Genomic DNA, 25,630 nt, shown 5'->3' on the forward strand with positions numbered 1-25,630 from the left:
TGATTCCATTTCAGGTACTTGGAAACCTGTTCACATTATCGACTGGCTTCCAAATGCCCTGCAATCATGTGATCACCTTTTGCAATCTTGTCTATCCGCTTCCCCAGAAAAAGAAGATTGCAAGCAGAAGGATGTTGGATTTGAGATATGTTGCCCTAGCAAATCCAAGGGATTTCTCCTCCCCTCCATGCAGGGAGCAGAAATCCTTCCATACACTGGAGAAACAAGATCTCAAATCTGGCAAAAAGGCCAGCATTCTAAGACTTCCAGAACTATGCTGTTTGCTAGTGTTTTTGCCAGATTGAAGGGCCATTCCTCTAGCATGCCAAGAAACTTTCAAGGGAATGGACTTCCACTCTGTCAAAATCACTATCAAATAGTCTCATTCTTCAATCATTTTCCCTAGTGAGCAGAAAAAAGGTCCTGCCTGCTGGGTGTCATGGGAGGCTGGGGTTCTGCTTAACAACCACAACTGGGAGAACCAGGATTGTGGTCATTGAACAAAGCAGTCACATATCTCATTTAACAGCTGCTTCATGCAATTATTGAGATTCTGGACCCAAATGGAGAACTACCCATATAATGATATTTATGATGGGGTTGCATTGAAAGAAAAACTTTTGAAGATAAAAAGATGTTTTTATCATAATTTTCCAACACATTTAACAATAAATATAAAATATGTTAGAAGGATGTTAGTCATCTTTAAAGAACAATGTCTAAGATCTTAAGAAAATATAACATCAGACCACTAATCTTCTACATTTGAATTTATGGAAAAATCCATTAAACTAGCCACTGTTGTCCAATAAGTAATAAGGTAAGTATTATCTGTCTTATTTCAGACAGATGCCTAATTTCTATAGATTAATAATAGTTAATAATGTGTAGAGTAAAAAGTAAGCATATGTTGTTATTTTCTGTCATAAGATTTCTAGAACAAGATTCATAATTTTGAGGGGGGTGGTGGTGGTATATTTGTATTTTAGAAGCAAGAACTTGTAAAATGGCTGCTGTGTAGGACACAGCTAATAGAAGACATTGTCTAATGTCTCAAGATTTTTTCCACTATTGCAGCATTCTGTAGAACAAAAGTTATCTGACAAGATAAGATGGTATCAAAAGAGATATCAAAAATTGGTCTCACAAACAAATATCACTTAGAAAAGGATGTTTCATTAGATCTACAAAAGAAACTGGATGAGGTTTTAAAATTGAAAGGGGGAATACAAATGACAAACCCAAAGAGTAAAGTGAATATTTTTTTTCTATAGGATTTACAAAAGAGGCTTGTTAAAGCCTTGAAGAACTCGGTGAAAGAAGACAAAGAAGAAATTAAGAGAAATCAAATCTTATAACAATATTTGAATGAAATAAAGCTTAGACCAGCTTTATTATTTATTTAAAGCTTAACATGTCAAACTGGTGGCCCGTGAGGTGGTTATGGTCCGTGCATGCCACAGCCACCCTGGCTCCGCAAGGGCAAGAAACATCCTGATACATCATGATATGGCCCGTGAGGCAATCGGGTTTGACACCCCTAGCTTAGACTGATAGAAGTAAAAGGAAGGAATATAAGGATTGTTTATTTAATCAAAGTTAAAACAAGATATATTGTTACCATAGTTCTGGCAGTCTTTTATGGACTTTCTGTTGACATCGTAACTTAAAATAGTTTTAGGGAGTTGTTTATAGATAAGAGATGTGAAATGATAAATGTTTGTAACTTTAGTGGAGGTGAAGAATCATTATGTTTGTTTATACTTGTATTAAGAAAATCACTTCTAAATACAATTTTCTCTTTATTATATTCTTACTTTTCTCTTTCTTCTCTCTTGTTCTTTTCTTTTTCCTTGCACTTTTTATTCTTTATTTCTATACTTTCTTCTTCAAGTTTAATTAGTATCATATTTTACTATTATAATCTGAATATATTCAAAAAAAGGAGTTGATCTGCGGAATTACTTCAGGCCATATGAAGCAGTGGAAGAGAAAAGGGGCAGCAATCCCATGTGTGCCCAAGAAATAAAGTGATCTTTTGTTAATCATTAAAAAAATACAAACAGATGGGACCGTTATGGAAACTGGTGTTTAGGAATAATAGCTTGCTATCATGCCCTTCTCACAGTCAGTGTTTGTGGAATATATCTTTTCTTGCATAAAAAGAGACTATTGTTTTGTCTTTAGTTGCTATGCTGTTCTATGACTAAACTAAAGGATATTCCTTCATTTATTTAGTTTTAATTTGCTAAAGAAAAACACTATCCATTTTTAATCTTATAGTAGTATCCTCCTGACTGACTGACAGCTGAAGAAATAATCAGTAACTCTGCTAATTCTGGCACCAGAGATGCTAGACAAGAAATCAAAACTGCCAACTGGAGCTGTCAATCAAAATTACGTACACATTAACATTGCACTTCACTTTGAAGGAAAAAGAATGCAGGAAGGTGATTTAAATCATAAAAAGGTGTATTAAACCTCTAAAATGCTGACAAATGGGATGCAAGTTCTCAATAAACCTCATAAGAAGTCTATCCAGGCAAATCAGGCTTGTATCTTCAAGATAAACTCTCTGCATGCCACAAATCACCAAGTTCTATACGCTTCAATTATGTGCATTGAGACTCAAATGAAAGAGCTGCTGTTGTGTTTATGCCTATATCGGTATTATTTTAATTATTTATTTGTTAATCTACAATTATGAACAAGCCATTTCCCAATGTCTAGGACTCTAGGCTGTATGGTAATGCAAATAATCTTAATTTGAAACTTTTTAAAGCTCTTTTTAAATGATGGCTGGTTGGATAGTTTTCCAACTGGAATTACCATCTGCAAGTATAGGATAATAAAATAAGAAAAAAACACTGTTTTAAAAAGAAAATTAATGGCAGGAGCAAAGGACACTGTATGCAAACATACGTTTCTGTTGACCAGCAGGATTGCTTCAATGCACACTGTAACACATTCAGTGCACTAAACTACAATACTGCATACAGTTTTGGTTGCCACAACATAAAAAAGATGCTTTAGACACTTAGAAAGAGCAACAAAGATGATTAGGAGACTAAGGCTAAAATATATGAAAAACAGTTGCAGGAATTGGGTATGTCTAGTTTAATGAAAAGAAGGACTAGGGAGTGACATGATAACTATGTTCCAATATGTGAAGGGGCTGCCACAAGGACGAGTGGAACAACCTATTCTCCAAAGCACCTGAAGGTAGAACAAGAAGCAACAACGAATGAAACTAATCAAGGACAGAAGCAATCTAGAACTAAGGAGAAATATCTTGTTACTCTTATAACAATTAATCAGTGGAACGATTTTCCTCTGAAAGTTGTGGGTGCTCCAACATTGGAGGTTTTTAAGAAGAGATTGGACAACTTTGTCTGATTGGGTTTCCTGCCTGATTAGGGGGTTGGACTAGAAGACCTCCAAGGTTCCTTCCAACTCTGTTATTCTGCTAAGACCTTCCCCCCTCCCCCATCAATTAGTGTCACAGAAGCATCCCATAACTGTAAACCACCATATTTGTGCCACTGCTCTTCTAAAGACATTTTGTTTCTTGGGGAATTCTCAGTAGCATTCTCATTAACATATTATCAAGAGTTGGATATTCTTATGACAATAACTTTACTTACGAATGCACATTTCCCTGCTTTCATAAAATCCTGGGCAACACTGAGATTTCCGTCTATACATAGTCTTTTCTCCATGCCTATAAGCGGTTCGATAGCTGATTCTGTTAAAATATGGACATGTAAAATTTGTGAACAACTATTTCAAAAGATCCAGCTATGGCTATTTATGGATAAATTGGATTGTTCTATAAATCAGCTACATCCCTTACAAAGAAAGATAAACAACATTACCAGCAAACTCCATTATCTGCAAATGGAGATCCTTTTCAAGGTCTGTGACAAATACTTCAGAATTGCAGCTGATGTTATATGGATTTGTAATTTACATTTGTTATTAAATATTTTAACTAATGAATTAGTACACATTCAGAGCAATATTTAATTTTTAAATACACAAAACTATTGTCAGACAAGGGAGCACAGCAAGAACAAACTATACTTTTCTCATGTGTCACCATTTTACAAATTCAGAACTTTTAAAACTCAAAATGATTCAACATTTAAAACAAATTCTGAATTATTCAAAAAGAATCAGTAAATAAATACATGCATTCATTTATTAAAGCAATTTATACAGGGGTGGGATCCAACCAGTGTAACTACTGTTACACCGGCGGGTGGGCCAAAACAGCAGCAGACATAGAACCGGTTCTATGTATGCTCTCCATTTACTTCTTTTCAGAGCAACCAGTTCTACAGAAGTGGACAGAACCAGTAGAATCCCACCCCTGAATTTAAATAACTGCCCAATTCACACACAGTGGCTCCACTATGCGTAGCTGAAGCCATAATTTCACTTCTGCCCAATACAAGGAGGGCTATTAAATACAGAGTAATTATAACTGAAATTTTCTGTTCTCAAATAATAATATTATATCTATTTTACTATAATTATATTTTTAGAAAAAGAGGAGATCTTTGCAAGTCATATATTCCTCTTTAATAATTCATTTCAAAATTCAGGATAATATTTTCAAGGCTATCTTGAAAGATAGATAATTTATACATGTAAATATCCATATCATCTGATTTTGCAAATGCTATCAATGTGCCACTATGCTTCAACACATTTCTACTGTTTTCAACATATATCAACTATTAAGTACTTATAAAAACATCACTTTAAAAGGGTAATCAAAATAGAGTTACTAAAAATCACCTGTGTCGTGTACACTTAAACCAGTTCAGTATGTCTGTACAGCTGGTGTAGTAAATCTGATCAAAAGGATGGGGATAGGATTCTTGCACTGTAACAGAATAACTGGACAGAAAAAAAGGAATAAAATTATTAAACATGCAATTCGTTTGAGTAATTAAGTGAAGAAATTTCAATAGGATGGAAATAAACGGTTAGACGGGAGACATTATTGCTGATAGTGAAAATAATTTCATAAAAATATTTACATTCCGCACTGCAATGGCCCTGAGGTTAAACGTAAAGGTGAATAACAATGGGGGGCATTGCAACAGCCCTTACTTTGAGTGGGGGTGGTAAGTATCTTTTAGTGGATCTGTTGTAACTTTGAATGTCTATTAAGTGACCAATCATAAGCCAAGGACTATCTGTACTGTTAAAATGGGACAAGCTTAATTCAAGTGAACCTATCTTTTCAAGTTTATCTAAACAATTCATTTTTTAAAAAAAATCAAATATACAATATCTTACAAATCTAATAAGAACCTACCCATTTTTTATACCAACTGTTTATGATAATCCAAGAAAGTTCATCCCATTCTATGCCAACTTAGACAATGTAAGTCCCAGACACTAGAGTAGGATGCAGATTGCAGCCTTTAGCTAGGAATTCTGCTTATTAAATTCAGATACAAGATTATTTCAATATACTTAATATATTTACTCTTGCACACCCTTGAATATGAGAAGTCACATGAAAGGTTGCTATACTTAGAAGAAGAAAAAACCACTAGCCAGATTCACAGTTTTTTATTTTTTTTCCCTTCAAGCTGATTGTATTAGAATAGTGTCAGCTGGTGCTCCATTCAAAATCCAAGAAAGAAATACTTAGACTCTTTTAATTAGAGAAAAGATATCTTTTACTGGAAATCAAGTGGTAGCAACAAAAGAATTCTGAATCTGAGAAAATGGGCGTGTAAATCACATATACAAAGTATGGCAATGTTCCCACCCCCGATAGTTCAAATGGTTCTTCCAATTAAAAGTTGTGAATATCATCATGTGGACATCTCCAGGTGGTGATGAGGCTTCTGTCCGTTGACCTTGGCATATTTTGATAAAGGTTTGCAGCTGCGCATAGCATAGAAGAGAAAGCAAGGAATAGAAACCTAAGCAAGAATGTATTCCCTCCCCCAGTTTATACAATTCAGTTTGTAACACCTCCAGCTCACTTCCCATAATCTCCCCCGTTACTTATGACAGCCAAAAGATGCAAAGCAAAGGGAGAAAATCTTGAAGGCTGACAAATAGTTTATCAAAGAAAAAGAAGACACATTCTGCTGATTCTGCTTTTTCCATTTATGAGCCCAAGGACATCCTCAGAAAATTTAGAAGCGAATTATTGATCACATCAAAACTACAAACAACAATTACAGTATGCATTGGTACATGTTTGATTTAATTTTTATATTATTGAATACTATAAAATAATAAAATGCATTATTTTATGAGCATACAATGAAATGATGAATATTATGCTTGGGTACATAGTTCTCCAGATGTTTAGACTGTTTGGGACAGTTTTGTCTAGCTATTGAGTCTTTCCCAAAGACCTGGGATAGGCAGATGTACAGTAATTAGTCAATGATATTAAAGGATGCAAGGATGATATTACAGAATGCAAGCTGTTCCAAATAGAGCTGACTTTTGCAATTAAATGATGATGATCACAATAGTGATTTTGTCAATGCCAATAGGGTTCAAGTGGCATGCTAGATATTTTGAGACTGCATCCAAGGCACCATTTATTATTGGATCTACCTTTGCTTTCATTTGCCACAGTTGTTCTACTTATATTTGCAGGACCTTCAGACTTTTTATTGCTTCTTATCAACAATTGTTAAGTTTGGGGTAATTTGTGGCAAGTATTTGTCCCACAGTACTTTAGTTTCTTCATTTTCTATTACTTCATCTACTTTGTGGTCCAGCAATTCTTGTTTGCAGGCAAATGATATTTCTTGCAGATATTGCAATCTTCTTGGGCAGTAAATAGAGTCTGCCTACTTCATAGATGAGGGGCATCATTGATTGCTTCTATTTTTGTTTCATACTTGTACCCTGTTTTAGTAGTTTTATGCCATTCATAAATATACATCCATACACTTGTGGCTTGGTTTTATATTTTTTAACATAGTCATTTCATAATGTCACCCTTGTCTTGCTATTCGCATGTAATGGAAATTTTACATAGATACTGATTAAAATAATCATGCTAGAAGAATTATTGATTAAAAGTAATGTTACCTCTCCCAGTGGCTACACACATTTGGATCCTCAAGATTTAGACATAGAGTTGAGACTATCCAATGGTTCAAAAGCATGAGCATGAAATGAACAAAAGTATCCAAATAAAGAACCATCTTTTCAACAAAATGCCTGTAAAAAGAGAAAAGAAATGGATTGATAATATTAATGGTCAGGTAATATGCAAGCTGTTATAAAGTCAGATACTTTGGGGTAAACAACTAAAGCCAGTCCTGCTATGCAATAGAATGAGAAAACCTGCTTCATGCAGAATCTTAAGGAAATAATAGAAAGTGATTGTGAATGGTGTAACACAACTTCCCATGTGCAAATGCATTAAATTTCAGACTTATATTTCTGCTTAAACTATATGTTGGTTTGGCAGTGACAGCTCAGAGGTGGTATTCAGCAGGTTCTGGAGAACTGATAGTAGAAATTTTGAGTAGTTCGGAGAACCAGCAAATACCACCTCTGACTGGTCCTGCCTCCATCTATTCTATGCCTCCCAAGTCCCAGCTGATTGGCTGGGTCTTCTTTTGTTGCCCTGCACAGGAGAATGGAACTGGAAAGCAGGTTATTGAGGTGGGGAGGGAATGGGGATTTTGCAGTATCCTTCCCCTGGAATGATGTGGGAATGGAGATTTTACAGTATCCTTCCCCTGCCACGCCCACCAAGCCACATCCACCAAGCCATGCTCACAGAAACAGTAGTAAAACATTTTGAATCCCACCACTGTGGCACCTGTTTTAGTGACATGCAAGAGTTCAGAAATTAACATTACATCCTTTATTGCCTGTCTGTACTTTATGAAATGTCCAAGCAGTTTCAAGTTGAACTATAACTTTGTTTATTTACAGCAACAAACTATAACAACTCAGTCCTTAATCTGCTTTTCCTAATCAAAATTTCACCCTCCAGCTAAGTTCCAGATATTTTGGGAAGTGATAGTCAGCTCATCCCATGTCTGTTGGCTTCAGATTTATAGTTAATATAACAATAGATAAATAACCCAGCCCTGAGGTGAGTTAAGGGAGAAAGACAGTAAATTTGGGAGGAAATAAAAAGAGTATTAAGTTAGAAACTTATCAAGACATCAATTTTGAGTGTAGTAGATAAATCAATATATTCCAGTGTCTACAATGTACACCAGGCATATTATAGTTGTTTGCTTCTGCTTTCAATTTCTCAATACTTAAAATTTGTGAATTTATTTGTATCCTCATGTGTATTAATGTTTTAAAGCAGTGCTCCCCAATCCCTGGTCCGTCGGGCACCAGTCCATAGCAGGCCAGCAACTGGGTTGCACAAATAAGTGAAGTCCATTCCATGGGATGCAGGCAGCCTGCAAAACAACAACACCTTCGATCCATGGGAAAACCTTTCACCATGGGACCTGTCCCTGGTGCCCAAAAGATTGGTGGCAGCAAAGATAACTGTAATTTGTGAATTCAGATGTAAATTATGCTGATATCACTGATTACTTGATTTTTCAGTTTCTCACAAAATATTATCTTATTAACTGTGTAAATTGAAGTATAATGACAAACCGTAGTATAAAGTTATATTGAAATGTGGCAGTAACTGAAAGCCAAATGAAATATAATGGCATGAACAACCATAGCTCTTGCTATTCTTTCGAGGAATTCATGATGTTGAAGTACAAATTTAAAGAGCAAAAGGACTAATTCCTGCTTGCAGAAAAAGACTCACATTCAATATTAAAACACATCTGATAAAAAACAACAACAACATAGTGGTATAGGACAACGGTAACAAGAGAAGGGACTACAGTTAACCACTCTGCTCCTATCTTTAAGCATGTCTAGATCCCCTGATCAACACCAACAATTTAAAGTATATAATTTTTCAATAGTGAGTCAGTTACATCAAAAATAAATTAAAAATTGTACCCGCTTGTGCATTTTTATTTCAAACATGCAGTATTTCACTTATTAAGAAGGTAATTGTATTTCCTTTTTTAAAAATGTCAATAGTTTTCCTTCTGAATACATTTAACAATAACATAAAAATCAATGTGAAAAAGTTTTGAGCTATTTACATGAACTCCCTAGTGTAAAACATGATTGCATCCTAGATCTTTTGCCTAATTATTAAGAAAAATCAAAACAGAAAATCAGTACAGCTGATTAGCATTGCTAAAGCAGTATATTAGCAATAAAATGCAGAAGGTATATTTAACTCTTGCTGTTTCCAATGCTAAGGCATACATTTTAAAATGCTAAAGAGAATATGTTGAGAGTAAAGATTATTTAATAAATGCATCAAATATTTTATATATTTCAACCCTGAAAAACTGAAAATGTATCCTCTAAAGAAGATTTATACTTAAAATGCTGGTGATGTATATAATAAAGACATCTAATGACTACTACCATGTTTTCCCCAAAATAAGACCAGGTCTTATATTAATTTTTGCTCCAAAAGATGCATTAGGGCTTATTTTCCATTGGGTGTTATTTTGGGGCAACTATGGTACTAAATGCATCCATCTGGCTGACAATCTTACTTTGGGGATAGGGCTTATATTATGAGCATCCTGAAAAAAATCATGCTAGAGCTTATTTTCCAGTTGGGTCTTATTTGGGGGGAAACACGCTATTCAGGCTGTACTCAGCTTACTGTTGAGTGATAGAATAACTCAATATTAAATTATGTAATGAGAACATTTCAGAGTAATCAAGAAATGCATAAATAAGCTATTCCCTATTTAACAATGATAATTAGGACCGGCAACATCATCACTAAGCAACAGAGTCAAAAATAAGGATATCGCATGACTGCACCAACTTACAAAGATAGTTGTGGCAGTGATTAAGCAAACCATGCATAGTTCTTCAATGTAATGTTACATGAGCACTATTTGGAGAATCTCTTGCCAGATTCTTCATTACTTTTGTTTGTCAGAAGCTGGCAGTAAGGATCACAAATGGCAATCATGTGACTGTGGGCCTCTGCAACCATTTGCCAATTGCCAAGCGCCTGAATCTGGATACACTGTTGTGGCTGCATCTGTGAGGATCAGTCTTAAGTCTTGTTCTTATGTACTCTTGTAATTTCAAGCTGTTGCTGAATGAATGGTTATTCTGTTGTTAAATCTGTAATGACATTAATTATAATAGGAAGAATATAAAAGAAGCTGGTGATTTAGATAATTACTTTAAAAAAAATCAAAATCTTTATGAAGATACCATAAGTTTGAACTGAGGAGGCACTTCCTTGCATTGAGAAACAAGAAAAGAAGAATGTTTAGGAACTACTGTCCACTTTACATTGAATGATCCCAGACTGGCATATTCTCCATTAATCTTTTGATAGGAAATTCAGAAGTTAAATTCTTGGTGTGAGCAATAATGTGACTATATTTTTATTAACATAAGCAAAAAGGAATTTCAGTTTTCAAACAGAGATCCTTACAAAATATTTGAATATATTAAATCTGACTATATTCTCCTTTAGAAAGTAGATAATATTGATAAAGGATACTCTACACAAAGAGTTTTCATATATTTTACAACAATTATTATTGTTTCTAGTACAACCTAATTAACTACTGAGATATTGCATTAAATAAACAAAATTTTAGTGATATATTAACTTAATGAGCCACTTTATTAAACTTATGTACTCTCCATAGTAAAAATTAAGAGAGAATGTTCTACAGCTCAGTTGCAACATGAGTTGTGAAGTAATTTACAATAATTTATTGGAGTGTGTATTACTTTGTGCCAAAAAAATAAGATGATACATAAGCAGACTGTACATTCAACTGGAATCAATAGTTTGTCTCATACAATATCTTCTATTAGTTTTTTAAATTAGTCTATTATAAAATACTTGTGTACGCTGGTTATTTGGTACTTTTTGTTGCTAATTATCCTAATCTTTTATTTTCAAAAGCCAATATCAATTATCTTTGAAGTAAGTCCTTTTTGCTCAGTTACATCAAGCAGAATAGAGAGAAATCAATGGGGAAATATGACATACTAATCATACTAAAAATCATACTAATTTTTAACTTTCTTTTTTATTGTATGCAAGCTGATAAAGAATACAAATAAAATGATTGGGGGAAACCCCTGTGTCTTCTTTACAAACTTTTCCTATCTTTTAAAAAATATATTCATAAATAAATAAAGCCCTCTGTTCAAATTTTGTAGTAAGGTTAACTGACAGGTACATTTTGGAAACAGTTGTAATCTGTCTGCTGAAATAAAGATTAAAAGATCAAGTTTCCCTTAACTTCCAAACTGGTCAAACCACAGCTGGTGCATCAGATTTTGAGCAACTGTTCAATGTATACACAACAAGGCTTCTGTCTTACTGTTGGGTTTGCTCAGGTCATCTGCATGTGGCATGGATTAAAGTAGCTATAAAGCTTTTTTTTTAAATATAAAACTAGGCTAAACTTTGAGATTATAGACGAAACTCTTCTGACACTGGTAAACTTTGCCTTATAATATGTTAACATAATATGTTTTGAGGGATTAAATTCACTTGGCAAAATTGTATGAAGAACGTTTTTGCAACAGTATTGGAAGAATGAAAAAGTTGTGATTTATCCCATGCATTACTAAACTGCATGTAAAAAAAGGCAAAGGGAATAGAAAATAATATGTGGAGGGAAATCTCTCAAAATATCAAGCAAATATGTTTTCAACAGGAATAATTCACTTTCTTGCACCAAAAAAATCTTCTTATATAAAAAAAACTAATTAACAAAGCATCACTTATTAATGCAATTTATTCTTTATCTTCAGAATTGGGTATCAGAATTTTGCTGATAAAAATCAACCAATCTATTTCATTATTTTTAAATAATAAATAAATCTAATAAATAAATAAAAATAATCTTTCAATTATTGTTATAAAGTAAAAGAAACATGCAAATTAATGATACCAAATTATGAAAATCTCTTTCAGAATTGTAGGAAAAAATCATTAAGTTATGTTAGAGAAACACTAGAGTGAATAAAGTATTTTTTTTTTTCATTTTCACAAAGTAAGCTATCCCTAATCATATAAATAAAGCATTTTCTGATAGTGAAATCAGTAGTGGCTATATCAGTGCAGCTTATTAGTAAACAAGGACTGAATTATCAATCATTTTGAAATCATTATTCTACTTTGGAAAAGCATCTTATGTATGCTTACTACAGAATAAATTCCAAAGAACCTAGATGTGAATATATTTAAGAGCAAAGACTACATTCATTGCTTCCCAGAGAGATTTGATGTCTTCTCTCACTTGACCCAAACAGGCCTCTCCAGATATAGAGTACATGGGCATATGCAGGAATAAAGAAAATACTTACATTATATTTGCTAGTTGCATTGAGTTTTAAACAACTTCCTCACAAATTGAACAGGATTTCTCTGACAGAGTTTAGGGCTGATATAAATATTATTTTTGATGTAATAGAAATCAGTTGAGATGAAAACAATTCAAGTGTATTTATATATTATACCTTTTCAACCAATGGCACCAAATATTTCAATTTCAGATATCAACCACAGGGCATACCTAGACAGAACATTAACCAGTCTGAACCAGTCTTGGCACACTGAACTGTAAAATCAATTCTGGTTCATTTTAATCCAAATCTACCATTTAAAAATGTAGGTAGTCCTCAACTTGCCACCATTCATTTAATGACCATTACAACAGCACTGAAAAAAGTGACTTATGACCAGTTCTCACATTTCATGGCTGTTGCAACATCCCCAGAGTCATGTGATCAAACTTCGGGGGCTTGGCAACTGGCATGCATTTACAAGGGTTGCAGCATTCCAGGGGCCTGGGATTGTTGTTTACAACCTCCCAAGGGAGCTTCTGGCAATCAAAGTCAAAGGAGGAACCCAGATTTGCTTAACAACCACATGATTCACTTAACAACTTCACTGATTCACTTAACATCCATGGCAAAAATGTCATGCTTAGCAAGGAAAATGTTAGCCTCAATTGTGGTTGAGGACTGCCTGTAAATAAATCTGTCCTTGAAGCATTTGATTAATAAGAAGCAAATGAAACTGAGCTGCTACATGTGAGTGTATACAGCCAGCAGCCCTTTGATAGTTCCAATTTAACCAAAATAAGGTAAATAATCAAGTTCACTAATCGCTAGGCTGAACCAAGTGCTTGCGTAGGTATTTATTACCATTAATGCAGACTTATTCTTTAGATCTGAAATTGAAATCACAGACAATAAAGTCTTCTTGTAAAGTTTTTAATAACATAATTCCTTACTTTTTTATTTAATATATCCTCACTAAGTACTATAATAACCAAATTCCTTTCCACTTTCTTTCTTTCTTCCACTTTTAAATAAAGCAAATAAAAATTAAAGGAAGTGTATTTATTTTAAATGTCCTTATCATCCAAAACAGGATTTCAGGTGGTGTACAATTATTTGAATAATTACAGCATTAGAATGATAATGTTAAATGAAACAAATAATCATCAAGATTATAAAATACAGATGCAATAAGCAACGCTTAGGAAATGCAAGCTTTGAAAATGTATACACCTAGTTAAAAACAAGTTATTTACCCTTTTCTATCTAAATCTCAGTCATTACTCTTTTTTCACCTTATTTTTTGAAATTACTTACATTTTTCTCCTATGACATCAGTCAATTTTTTCACCAGCTTTTTCCTCAAACATATATTATACAAAATGTACAGTTTGAAATAACTTCCTATACCTAAATTCATTTGAAATTTGCTTTTTCATAGTAGTCCTCGCAGTCATAGCCTAAAGCTAAATTGAGGACTCTTGCCATCTTGTCCTACTTATTTATTAAATTGTTTATTAAACACATTTACTGTATATTTATTGCCACTCAACTCACATACTGATTCCAGGCAGCTTACAACATTAAAATTCCACAATATAAAAATCCCATAAACCCCACTGATGGGCAAATAACATGGATTTTGTTATTTGTTAACTAACATAGTTATTTCGTATTTTAATTTGATTTATTTTCTCTTTTTCAAAATGATGTTCAGATTTATTAGCTTTTAACATTCCTAAACTGATAAACAAGCTGGAGACTAGCTCCAGATAAGACAAATTTGTTAGTAGAACTTGGGGTTTGGCTGATCTCTTTTGTGAACTGTAAACAAACTTTTCCCTTACAATTACGACCCTTCTGATGTCAGACCTCATTTTAATTAACCTGTGTGATATTATGGGATACAAATATGTAACATGTTTGACTACATGTAACTGGTTTCCTATGCAAAGAGAAGGTTACTTTTATTCTATCCAGTCAACTTTCCTCCTGCATTTTCTTTGTTGTGTTAACTATAAAAAGGAGGGAAACTATAAAAAGGAGGGAAACTATGAAAAGGAGGGAGACATGGGGCTCAAGTTTCTCTCGCTTCCTTGTACATAGAGAGACCCCACTTTACAGGGTACCCTAATAAACTGCTTTTAAATGATCTTCCGACTCAGTTACTTATTGGGAAGGTAAACTGAGGCAGAATCTAGAACCAGATTTAGCTTTCACCACTGACCCACCACCCATTTTCCTGGCAACAAGCACAATTACACCAGCACTTTATTACCCACTACATGTTCTTTCCTAACAGACGGGATCAATAACATACCTTGCCTTCCTGGTCTAGTGGGTTAGGTAGATTTAACTAGGGATACTTGTGAAGTTATCAGAAGCATCCTAACAAACAGAATGCTTGACCAGGGGTTCTGATTCCTGATAATAATCTTGCCAGGATTCTTTGCCAGCCATTTGGAAACCCGCTCTCATGAACAAACGAGTACCTAACATGAAGAATGACACCAGACCCACACGCACGAGGGCCGCACAAGATGCTACCACCACACTTCCACGTAGAAAGCAGACTCACACCCACACAGAAGATGAGACACGACCACGGACCAGAAGCCGTACCGCAGCTGCATCACTGCCCGCTTCAAACCCCTCCGACCCATACATGAAGCGAACTGACGCCCACCATGAAGATGTGGCATGACCACGAACGCGAAGCCAAACAGCAGGATCACAGCTCACCAGCTCAGATCCCCCAGCAACTAAGACTAACCTGAGCACAACCAAGCCCCCACCTGAACAGAACACACCCCCAGCCAATCAGAACACAGCCAAGCCCCCAATCAATCAGAACACAGCCAAACCCCCAACCAATGAGAACACACCCCCACCCAATCAGAACACAGCCAAGTCCCCACCCAATCAAGTCACACCCCCTCTAGCAGTTAAAAGGAAGAAGCAGCTGCAAGCTCACATTACTCCGAGAAGCACAAAGCCGAAGACACAAGCCTGAAGATGATGAATGAGACTTCATTGAAACATTGCCTAGATACTTCCAATTTTACGTGGGAGAAAACCCGAATAACCAAAGATCTATCTATCTATCATCTATCTATCTATCTATCTATCTATCTATCTATCTATCTATCATATATATATATATATATATATATATATATATATATATATATATATATATATATATATATATATATATATATATATATATATATATATATATATATATATATATTCTCAAGTTTTCGGTACTTACATGTATGGCATTCAGCTTTGTTCCGGTATTTTCCCACGTCATTGTAGTGGTGCTTTTAAAGTTGTAGCAATGTTTCGGCAGAATCTCATCTGCCATCATCAGGCTTCATCATCAGCCTGATGATGGCAGATGAGATTCTGCCGAAAACACTTCGGGCTGATCTTTAGAGTCCTTCACGCTACTGAGCCTGGTTGTTTGCTTGCAAATGTTTCATTACTAGATAATAATATTTAGTCAGGTAATAAAACACCTGCAAGCCAATCACCAAACTCAGAAGCACCAAGAACTCCATGTATTAGTATTGATTATTTAATATAGAAATGGTAACTTTTTGGACAGAGAAAAATGATGCACTGCAGTTTAAGATATTCTTCACTGAGAGCTCATGCAAGCCTTCCAGGCATAATTTACAAAGTATTTTTGAACAGCATATGGTCTATTCCACCCACCATGTCTGGTATGGCTGAAAATCCCAAAGGATTATTTTTATATTTAAATAAAGGTTCTTCTTGTCAAAATTGCTTTCTACAAATAGTAACAGTCTGTCTAGCCTTTATTAACTTAACCTATTCAGCTGTGTTGTCACTTTCCCTAGAAGGCTTGATATAGTTGGTAGAAAGAATATATTACTCTATACTGTTAGTATAGACAAATTCCATTTCTGGACTAGGCACAGATGTGTTAATTGTTTCTTCAGCTTGTTCCTTGCTTAGTGCTAAACATAATCAGAAAGGTATGTTTTACAAAAAAAATTCCTATGGATTCTATTGAATTATTGCAGTTCTCTAACTACTAGTGTGCTGGAGTAGCTTTCAAATTTTATTGTATTCGTGGAATGCAATTACCATAAAGGTATTCTCTAATTATTGTTTTAGGTATGCTCTTAGTGCAAAATAGTTTGTTATTTAGATGATATGTTATTTCTAGATTGAAATAATAAAATTGAAATATGTATAATTGCATATTATGATAGTTAATTTATTGTAGGAGACGACTAGGCTGAGCCTGAGGAAATGAGGGAATGGTCAAATGTGTCATAAGTCACAAGGCCCTTGTGCGCTTGCAAGAGATCTAAGTCTAGCCCACCCTGAATCTTATCTCCCACTCAATTCCCTTGACTGTTAGTTGGTCAAATTACTGTAGGGAGCTTAAGCTGCAATAAATATTTATACTAATCTGAACTGCCTGAATCTACTGATTTTCCTGGTGCTTGACATTTATTATTATATGTTATGACAATTGTAATTAAAAAATGACAGACAAATGGTTAACACAGTGAAAAGGCTATGAGATGCTAGAAGCATGGCATTCAGATAAATCAGCCATCAATAGACACATAGACATAAACCACATTTACGCATCATTCATAAGAGACAATAAAAAAGCTACAAAGGGGGGGCAGGGATTACAGAAGAAACAAAAAGCCCAGAATATATCCTTTCCAACAGTCAACAACCAGATAAGCAGAAACTAACATGAGGCAAGCAGAAAACAATAACCTAATCAAGGACCTACCAAGGACAAAACCATAGACATTCCAATACTGGCAGAGCAAGCTACTGCATATAAACAAGGAGCAAACCCTACACTCACCAGCACTGATGATGTTCCCTAAATTAGGTAATGAAATGTCTGCAAGCAAATTACCAAACTCAGAGAGCACCAAGGATTCCATAGTTCAACCTTGCATTCTCTTCTATTGATTTAACTATATTACTCTGAGACTAGATGCTTTGATAGGATGAAGAAAGTACTATTCAATAACATCTTGTAATATAATGTTTTTGCTTCCAGATTGAAAAAAAAAATCATTGTTATCTAATTTAAAATATTCAGCCAATGAACATGGTATCAAATTAAAATATTTCAATGAAAATCATAACATTTAAATATAATTTATTGGTCTACTTATGACATGATCTTAGAATAATTAATTTAATTAATTAGAATTAGCTATTTGATTAAAGCTGACCTACAATTACCTGGTTTCATTGGCAACTAATGTCATTTTAATGGCCATAGATGGACTCTTAAATGGGCAACTTGAATGTAAAGAAAAATGTTAAAAAATGTGGTTGGTTGGACATGGAGAGGGTCATTTTGTGGTATGAAATACAAAGGGAAATTAAAGAAATGGTAGTTTCTTACCTATCATTAACTGGGATTATAAGAGTACATGTGTTGTCAATTTTAGAATATTCCTCGAATCTAAAATCCAAAATGCTCTACTTTTATATTTGCACAGTATAGCAATTACTGCAAAAGAACTGTAAAAGAAATAAAGCCAAGCAGATTCTAGTAATTGAAAGTTGTAGCTGTTTGCAAGCAAAAGTGAATAATCCCAGATATTTCCTAAGCTTAATTGTGCCAAGCTTTCCTTGAATTTAAGCAGACTGAAACTGCAGTTGAACATGCATAATGGTTTCTTTGTCTAGCTGTCACATGAGTAGCATTGTTATCATTATTGTTACATAAGGTTTAAAATGGAAAAGATGCTTTCCTTTAAACTTCCAGAGTTGCAGAATTGTTAAACTGATTAAGTAGTAAATAGTTTTCCTACTGTCTATTTATTATATCTGAATTTTAAGGCATGAGTTACTTTAGTTATACAATAGCCTTATCATACCAATTTTCTGTTGTCAGGATTATTTGCAAGGAATTAATATCACAGTATAATTTAATATCAGTGTGATATATCTAAGGGTTTCCTACAGAACAGTTGTCCCCAAAGATCACTGAATTCTTCAGCATGGTTCACAATCACCAGTTGCTTCACTGCTGAATGAAAGAACTCAACATACGTGAACCCCAACATGTTAGAAGACCAAATGACAATAAAAATGAGTAGGCAGATTGAACTGTCTTCATCCTGTGATCTGCCTTACAGGATGTTGTTGAAAAAAGTCAAAACAAAAAGGGGAATTTTTATTTAGTTAAAATGTTTTGACTGCCTTTCAACCAATAGATGAAGATGTGTTTGCAGCTGAGTATATATCTTGTGAAAATATTGCAATATGCTTGCATCTCTTTGTGTAAAGATATGGATTTTAAGGAGGAAAAGACAAAACTTCTTAAGGATGTATGTCCATTGCATGTTCATGGCATGTATATAAAATACTTCTAATAGATTAAATGTAGAATATTTATAGCCACATAGAGAAACATTCCATGACATTTTGCTCTTGGAAGCAAAACAAAGATGCATGCTTTGGGGGAATAACAAGATGATCCGTCTAGAGCCTGTACTGGTTATGTGGAATGTCATTAGAGTTAATTACAGTGAGATAAATAAAAAAAGCAAATTCCATGTACTAAAAGCTAGTTGAAAGTCTTTTCCTTACTTGGTTCCACATGTCTGAAGGCAATATTGAGATATAGGAAGAGCACTTATTTATTATGTAAGACTTTGCCTAATAGTATGGCTGGTTCTGTCCAAAATGTTCAAAATCTTTCATAACAGCTAAAAGGCCGGAATTTTAACCTTGACATTTAATTGATATATTAAAATTAAGTTGGTAATATTTAGGAAGTTATTAAGTACTATTTGCTCTGATGAACTCAGTCTACTACTTTTGTTGTAGTATGCATATAGAAATAGCAATAACACATAGACTTATATACAGCCCCTTAGTGCTTTACAGCACTTTCTGGGCAGTTTCCAGAGTCAGCACATTGCCCCCAACAATCTGGGTCCTCATTGTTCCAATCTCAGAAGGATGGAAAGCTGAGTCAACCTTGAGCCAGTCAGCATTGAACTCCAGACTGTGGATAGAGTTAGCCTGCAATACTACATTCTAACTGCTGTGCCATCATGGCATATGATATCTCTATCAAAATATTTTATTATTCAACTTAAATTCAGGAGTAGATTTGCCTTTAGAACTTCACTTAATTAAACCATCACTTGGTACTGTCGGTATTTTAATTACAGGAACTATAAATCACAGTCAAAAGAATTTTGGGATCTTCCCTTTAGAAATGACTTAGGTCATTCAATATATTCATTTTGTGCAAAATAAAAAAAAACCCATCTACTTGAGTTTAATGAAGAGTTAAATTCCTTACAAATGTATTAATTCATAAAAACAATTAAGATAAAATTACAAATGAAGAGAACTCAGGATTAACTTCTAGTATCATGCAAGTAATAAATACCTTTTATTGTGTCTGGGAAGGTTTGGAAGAAAATACATTGGGACAGGGGGTCGCCAAGCTTTTGGACCTCAGGGACCACCAAACTCATAACTTTAAATCCCCCGGACCAGAGATCCTGGGAAAATCCCCCAAAAAGTCTGTAGGAAAATTCAGGGGTGGGATTCAAATTTTTTAACAGCTGGGTTGTGGGTGTGGCTTAGTTGGTGGGTGTGGCTTGGTGATCATGTGACTGGGTGGGCGTGGCCAACTCAACATCACTCACGTCAAGGAGCACTTCTCCTCGTCTGGCCTCTCATGACAGTGGGGATGCTGCAATGGTCGTAAGTGCAAAAAATGTTCATAAGTTACTTTTTTCAGTGCCATTGTAACTTTGAATGGTCACTAAATGAACTGTTATAAGTCAAGGATTACCTGTGCAAAAATACAAAAAGCTTCTTTGCTTGCAAAAAGCTGCCCTAAATACCAATCATTAGATTAAAAATACCTGCAAACCAGAGTTACAAATCAGGCAGAGTGCCAGAGCACCTTGAGGAATTAAAATAGTTAAAATGCAATTATAACTATCAGCAGCCAACTCTTGCTCATAAAGTGAAAGCCTTTAACAGAGAGGTCATTTAAGCTCTCCAGAAAGAGCACACCCAGGAGAAACAATCCTTTTGCACCATTTAAAGATACCAACTGGTCTCACTCATCCCATAAGATATCCTAAGGATCATCCAGGTTTAAGGAAAGGTCACATGCCACCCAAAAGGCAGTAAAACGTCAGTGCCAAACTTGCATCCCACCTCTTGGAAACATACCCCAAAAGGACAGTGCCAGATACCACTAAAGTAGTGAAGGAAGACCCCGTCCCCAGATAGAAAAAGAAACCATGAATCAGGAAAAAATTCAAACACAATACAAATAATTAAATCACAACAGTAGCTGTTGCTACTTGTTAAACCAATTACCAGAACAAATAGACACAGGAACTAGCCAGATTTCTCAAACCAGTTTCTTTTCAGGAATAGAGATTAATCTTTTTCTTTCCAAACAAAGCTGAATAGGGAAAATTATCCCATCATTAAACACAGGATTAAACATCACCAAGCACAGAATTAAACTTCACCAAAAAACATGTACTGATGTTTTGGCAGAATCTCATCTGCCATCATCAGGCTTCTGTATTGTGTTCGTCTGACGATACAGACGAACACAATACAGAAGCCTGATGATGGCAGATGAGATTCTTCCAAAATGTTGCTACAACTTTAAAAGCACAACTATAATGACATGGGAAAATACCCGAACAAAGCTGAATACCATACATGTAAGTACCCGTGAAAACTTAAGAAAACACACACACACACACACACACACACATATACTGTAATATATTCATTAATCAGTTATCAAGGTTCTCTAGTACAGTTGACTGCCATTCTTAACTTGGCCCCGAAAAATGTAAATAAACTATTCAACAGCATGCTAGTTACTCACTTTACTGTTGTGCTAAGCCCATTTCCTTACATCCCATATTGCATGCACATCATGAAGAACACACATTGTTAATTATGTATGCTCTCATTTTGAATAGTGTTACTGGGCATTCAGGAATGTTTACAGAGAAAAATGAAGTCTGAAGCCAGTTTTCAGTTTCAGCCTTGCATCACATATGGAGCTCAATCAATGGGCACATTCTTTTGAAGTACAAAACAGTGGCTTAGCTGGTTAGAAAACTTCCACTTTTACAGCTCTGTTATTAAGCTTCCCAACTGCTAAACATTTATTTTCAAAGGTCTGCCTTGGTCTTGTATCTAGCGTAACCAATATTGAGGAAATAAGCAATCTTGGTAGTTCTGAAATTGAAAAAGAAAAGGGATGAAATTGTATTTTATCTATTTCATATATTTGCTAACCTTGATTCTCATATAAGTTAAAAATATAGAACACAAAGGAATAAGTAAATGATGGTAAAATGACTGATACGAAACAAATAAAACCAGCAACCATACAATTCAAACATAGAAGAAGAAAAGTAAGTTAGAAAACTGAAAAATCACGTGTGCTTAAGGATGTCCCACTAGAGGCAATATAATATATCTGAACACAATTGATACAATTTAAAATATTTAAATCCTATTTGTTCATCTACAAGTGTTATAAAAATTAAAAATATCCCAAAAAAGTTCAATCATTTAAAAAATCAAAACATAGTATAACCCTAATCCTATATTAAGACTATCCCAGCACATAGTAATACTTCCTGAAGGTTTCAGAAAAAAGGAATAACAATGACAATCAGGATCAGACAAGATAATCAATTGTGTGTGTGTGTGTGTCTCTCTCTCTCTCTCTCTCTCTCTCTGTGTGTGTGTGTGGTTCTTACATGATAGAGTCATCTCAAACTGTTCAACCACTAATAAAATCTCATAGCTTAAGTTTATGGATAAGTCTGTTGTCCTATTATTTTGAAGACAGTTTCAAAGACTTCATTCGGGCTCATGAATGAAATGTATAATCAATGAAATATAAAAATGATGCTGCCTATCATTAGTACAAATTACCATATCAACGAAAATTAAAGGATTACTTTTGTTTTATCATTTTATTTCTTTCTGTGAATTCTTTCTTGTTCATAAAGACCTCATTATCATCTCATTTACTTGCTAGAGCAAAAAGTAACCTTGTTGTTACTCTGGTATCCCAGTAGATGGGATCACTGGTCCTCTCAAAAAGAGCCAAGAAACTATTTCTAGAAGTTCACTACTGATGTTATCCTCACATCACAATTTAAGAAAACAAGATACACCCTCTCTTTTTGTACAGGCACCAGGGAGAAAGGTGAATCAGAGAACATTCTATTAAATCTATTTCGAATACAATTCTTGGGAACTGTTGTTTATTTATCCCGTTCGTGTTATTAGCTATATCTATTAGAGCTACATAAAACATTATATTGTGAACTGAACTTCTAGCCAGACATTTTTCTATTCTATCTCTGCTCTTTCTCCCACCCAAATAAGTCACTATTTGAGCTCGCTCATATTTTATTGGCCTATTTCAGTCACCCAAGAGATTTCTTTAAATATTTTGTTGCTACAACGCACTTCTGTTAATACTCCATGTACCTGAAGATTGCAGCATAGAAGCATTAACAGCTCTAATAAATGCTATAGGACTTAATCATGTCTGAGACAAATAAACAACACCAGAAGCTTTTGTAACTGCGCAAATCTGAGACCTACAAAAGATTCTCTTTTACAGCAGGATGGGAAAGTGCTATGCAATGTCAAACCATCAAATCTAATTAACTGGTTTATTGATACTGGTCAAGTGTTTGAAAACTAGTGTGCCTGTCAAGCTGTTGTTGGGGAGAATCAAATTACAGACAGCTAGTCTTTCATTTGTAAAACAAGACATTCAGTTAGTCAGTCTATCCTTGCTATTTTTGTTGTCCATATGGATCACAAAAAGGGTAGCTTTGTAAATAAGACAGTGTACTGTCACTCAGTAAAAAAAAAAAAACACTGTACAGACTTTGTATGTTGTATTGTCCTTTAGAGTCACTTCACATATTCAAAGTAGTGACAGTGACACTGGTAATATAATAACAAAAAAAAAAAAAACCCCACACACATTGGACATTGTGTAGTTTAAATTTCATGGTTGAATGATGAAAAAACTCTGCATTAAACAAATCAAATGACAAATTATTAATGAAACAAAGGGTGTTGACCCAACTTTTTGGAATGTAAAATTCTTAATGAATTGAATTTAAAACTGAATGAACTTCTGAAATGCGGCATAAAAGGAAAGGTACTACAGTACCTTCCCCCTCAAAACAAAGTTATATTAAGAGAAAAAAAAGTCTCTTAAGAAGATAATGAAAATTGGAAACCCAGAGATCAGTTGGTAAAATGTGGGCAAGTTAACCTAGAATAGCTGAAAGAGTAATCGCATCCATTGTTTGGAGTTCTTTATGGGACTAGCTTTTATGGGGAAAACTAGCTTCATTGGATGAGTCAAATGAAACAAACAAAATGTTAAAAAGTTACAATGTTTATGTAATTGCTTACCAAGCACATCTAAATAATATTAAAGTAACCAAAATATCTTTACAATCCCCAAGGCATATCCCAACTTTTGAGCACCCCTAATGTTTGGAAATGGAAAGTTGAAAAATTTGACAAGTCCTAGAATCATATGGGCATTTTGAACTTACAAAGGTATGCTTCCCTACTCCCTCTCCAAAAACATAATGCCAAAAGGCAACATTTTCATTTTCCCACTTGGAAGGCCGCAACTTTACACACCAACGGCACAGGTGCATGTATGTGTGACTCTCCATCATCCCCTGCAACACGCAGCAAACCAGTCTCAGAAACACACGACGGGAGGGGTGGGGGAGGGTGTTAGTTGTCCAGATCCTTTTGTGAACCCTTCCCTCCTCCGCACGTTCATCGAACAGAGGTTTCGCGTGTACAACCAACCCCGCCGTCCTAACCACCACACACCTACCCGTTCCACAACCACCTGAACAGTTTTAAGTTTTCTAACGCGCACACACGTAACCCGGCTGGCCACGCATCGGAAGATGGGGGGGGGGATCCTTCATTTTTGAACTGCTAGAGCTCTTAGGTTATCCTCATATTATTTTACACCCGATGACTTTACGAACTCTGAACGGGGCGAGCTAAATCGCCACCTCCCCGCCGCGAACTCCTCGGCGCCCCCAGCCTTCCCCCACGCCCGAAAGAGTCCTCGATAAACAGCATCCCCGAAATAAGGCACCTGCCTTTCCTGCTCCCTACATCCCTCACCTTCGAAGCTGAGCTGTGGGTGCGGCGGGACGGGGTCTCTCCTGGAAGTTCTGCCGCCGTGCCCGCAGACTTAAAGGTTGCTCCTTTTCTACCGCGCTTCCTTGGAAAACGCCATCGTTTTTGCTCTGGTTCGTCCGAGCTGAAGACAGCGAAGTCTCTCAAGTTGGCCCGAGTCGAAATGCCGGCGAAGCTCCGAAGACGAGACTGCTGAGCTGCTCCCGTCCCACGGAGTTCTTCTGCCCCCGCTCTGTGGGACAAGGCGCGGAGGACTTGGAGGGCGGGGAGGGCGGCGGGGAGAATCGCCTCAGAAGCGCCAAGCGGCGCCTCCTGCTGTTGCTTCTGTGCCTCGGAAGCGCTTCTTCTCGGGGATTCGCTTGTAAGGCTGCTCTTCAAGCCACCCAGCCGGGCCGGCCAGTAAAGCGCAAAAGTGGTTTTGGCAGCAAGTGCTCTCGGCAAACTTGGAGCGGCGAAACTCCGGCCCAGAGATGGTTTGTGAGGAGTGAGTGGGCTCCTGCAGATTCCTCGTCCGAGCTAGCAAACAGGTGCCCGCCCGCCCAAGAGCGTGAAGCAAAGGGACGTTTCATTCTCCTCCCAGTCCAAGCAGAGACGCGCCAGCCGAGCGGCATTACTCCGTTCTGCAAGAAATCCTTTGGATCGCAAGAAATCCTTCGTGTCGCACCTCAATGGAAAAAGAAAGAAAGAAAGAAAGAAAGAAAGAAAGAAAGAAAGAAAGAAAGAAAGAAAGAAAGAGGGAAGGGGAGGGGGAGGGAGGGAGGGAGGAAGAAAGGAAACCCCTAGTTCAAAACTGTATAAAAATTAGCAATTCAAGCATCTTTCTTTCTACTTATACATACTGGTTGGTTGCAATTATTAATGGATACCCCAAAACAAATAAATGTTATTTATTACATTTTACAATAAAGGGTATAATTCTTCTTTCAGAGACACAAGGTCAAGAATTATGGCATTTGTTCCAGAGCAGCTATGGAAGGCACTACTGGGT

The 25,630-nt window shown here is 35.6% G+C and overlaps 1 protein-coding gene across 4 annotated transcripts in view; it reads right to left on the reverse strand.

The window, feature by feature from the left end:
* MEGF10 (multiple EGF like domains 10) overlaps nucleotides 1-24,890 on the reverse strand; it is a 106,313-nt gene extending 81,423 nt beyond the window's left edge. For 3 of the 4 annotated variants that reach the window (XM_087957997.1, XM_087957995.1, XM_087957998.1), the window contains exons 1-4: nucleotides 24,628-24,890; nucleotides 7,084-7,215; nucleotides 4,804-4,905; nucleotides 3,645-3,745 (exon numbers count right to left, since the gene is read on the reverse strand). In XM_087957997.1, coding sequence (XP_087814123.1) covers nucleotides 3,645-3,745; nucleotides 4,804-4,905; nucleotides 7,084-7,199 — 319 coding nt within the window. In that variant the 5' untranslated portion in view covers nucleotides 7,200-7,215; nucleotides 24,628-24,890. Of the gene's footprint in view, nucleotides 1-3,644; nucleotides 3,746-4,803; nucleotides 4,906-7,083; nucleotides 7,216-9,896; nucleotides 10,023-24,627 lie in introns of those variants that run through there. The other variant, XM_087957996.1, reaches the window with a different exon arrangement.
* Nucleotides 24,891-25,630: the final 740 nt, after the last annotated feature.

This window comes from Notechis scutatus, chromosome 2, assembly GCF_049901735.1.
Source record: "Notechis scutatus isolate UNSWTSFEM ecotype Mainland chromosome 2, rNotScu1.2, whole genome shotgun sequence".
Lineage (NCBI taxonomy): Eukaryota > Metazoa > Chordata > Lepidosauria > Squamata > Elapidae > Notechis > Notechis scutatus.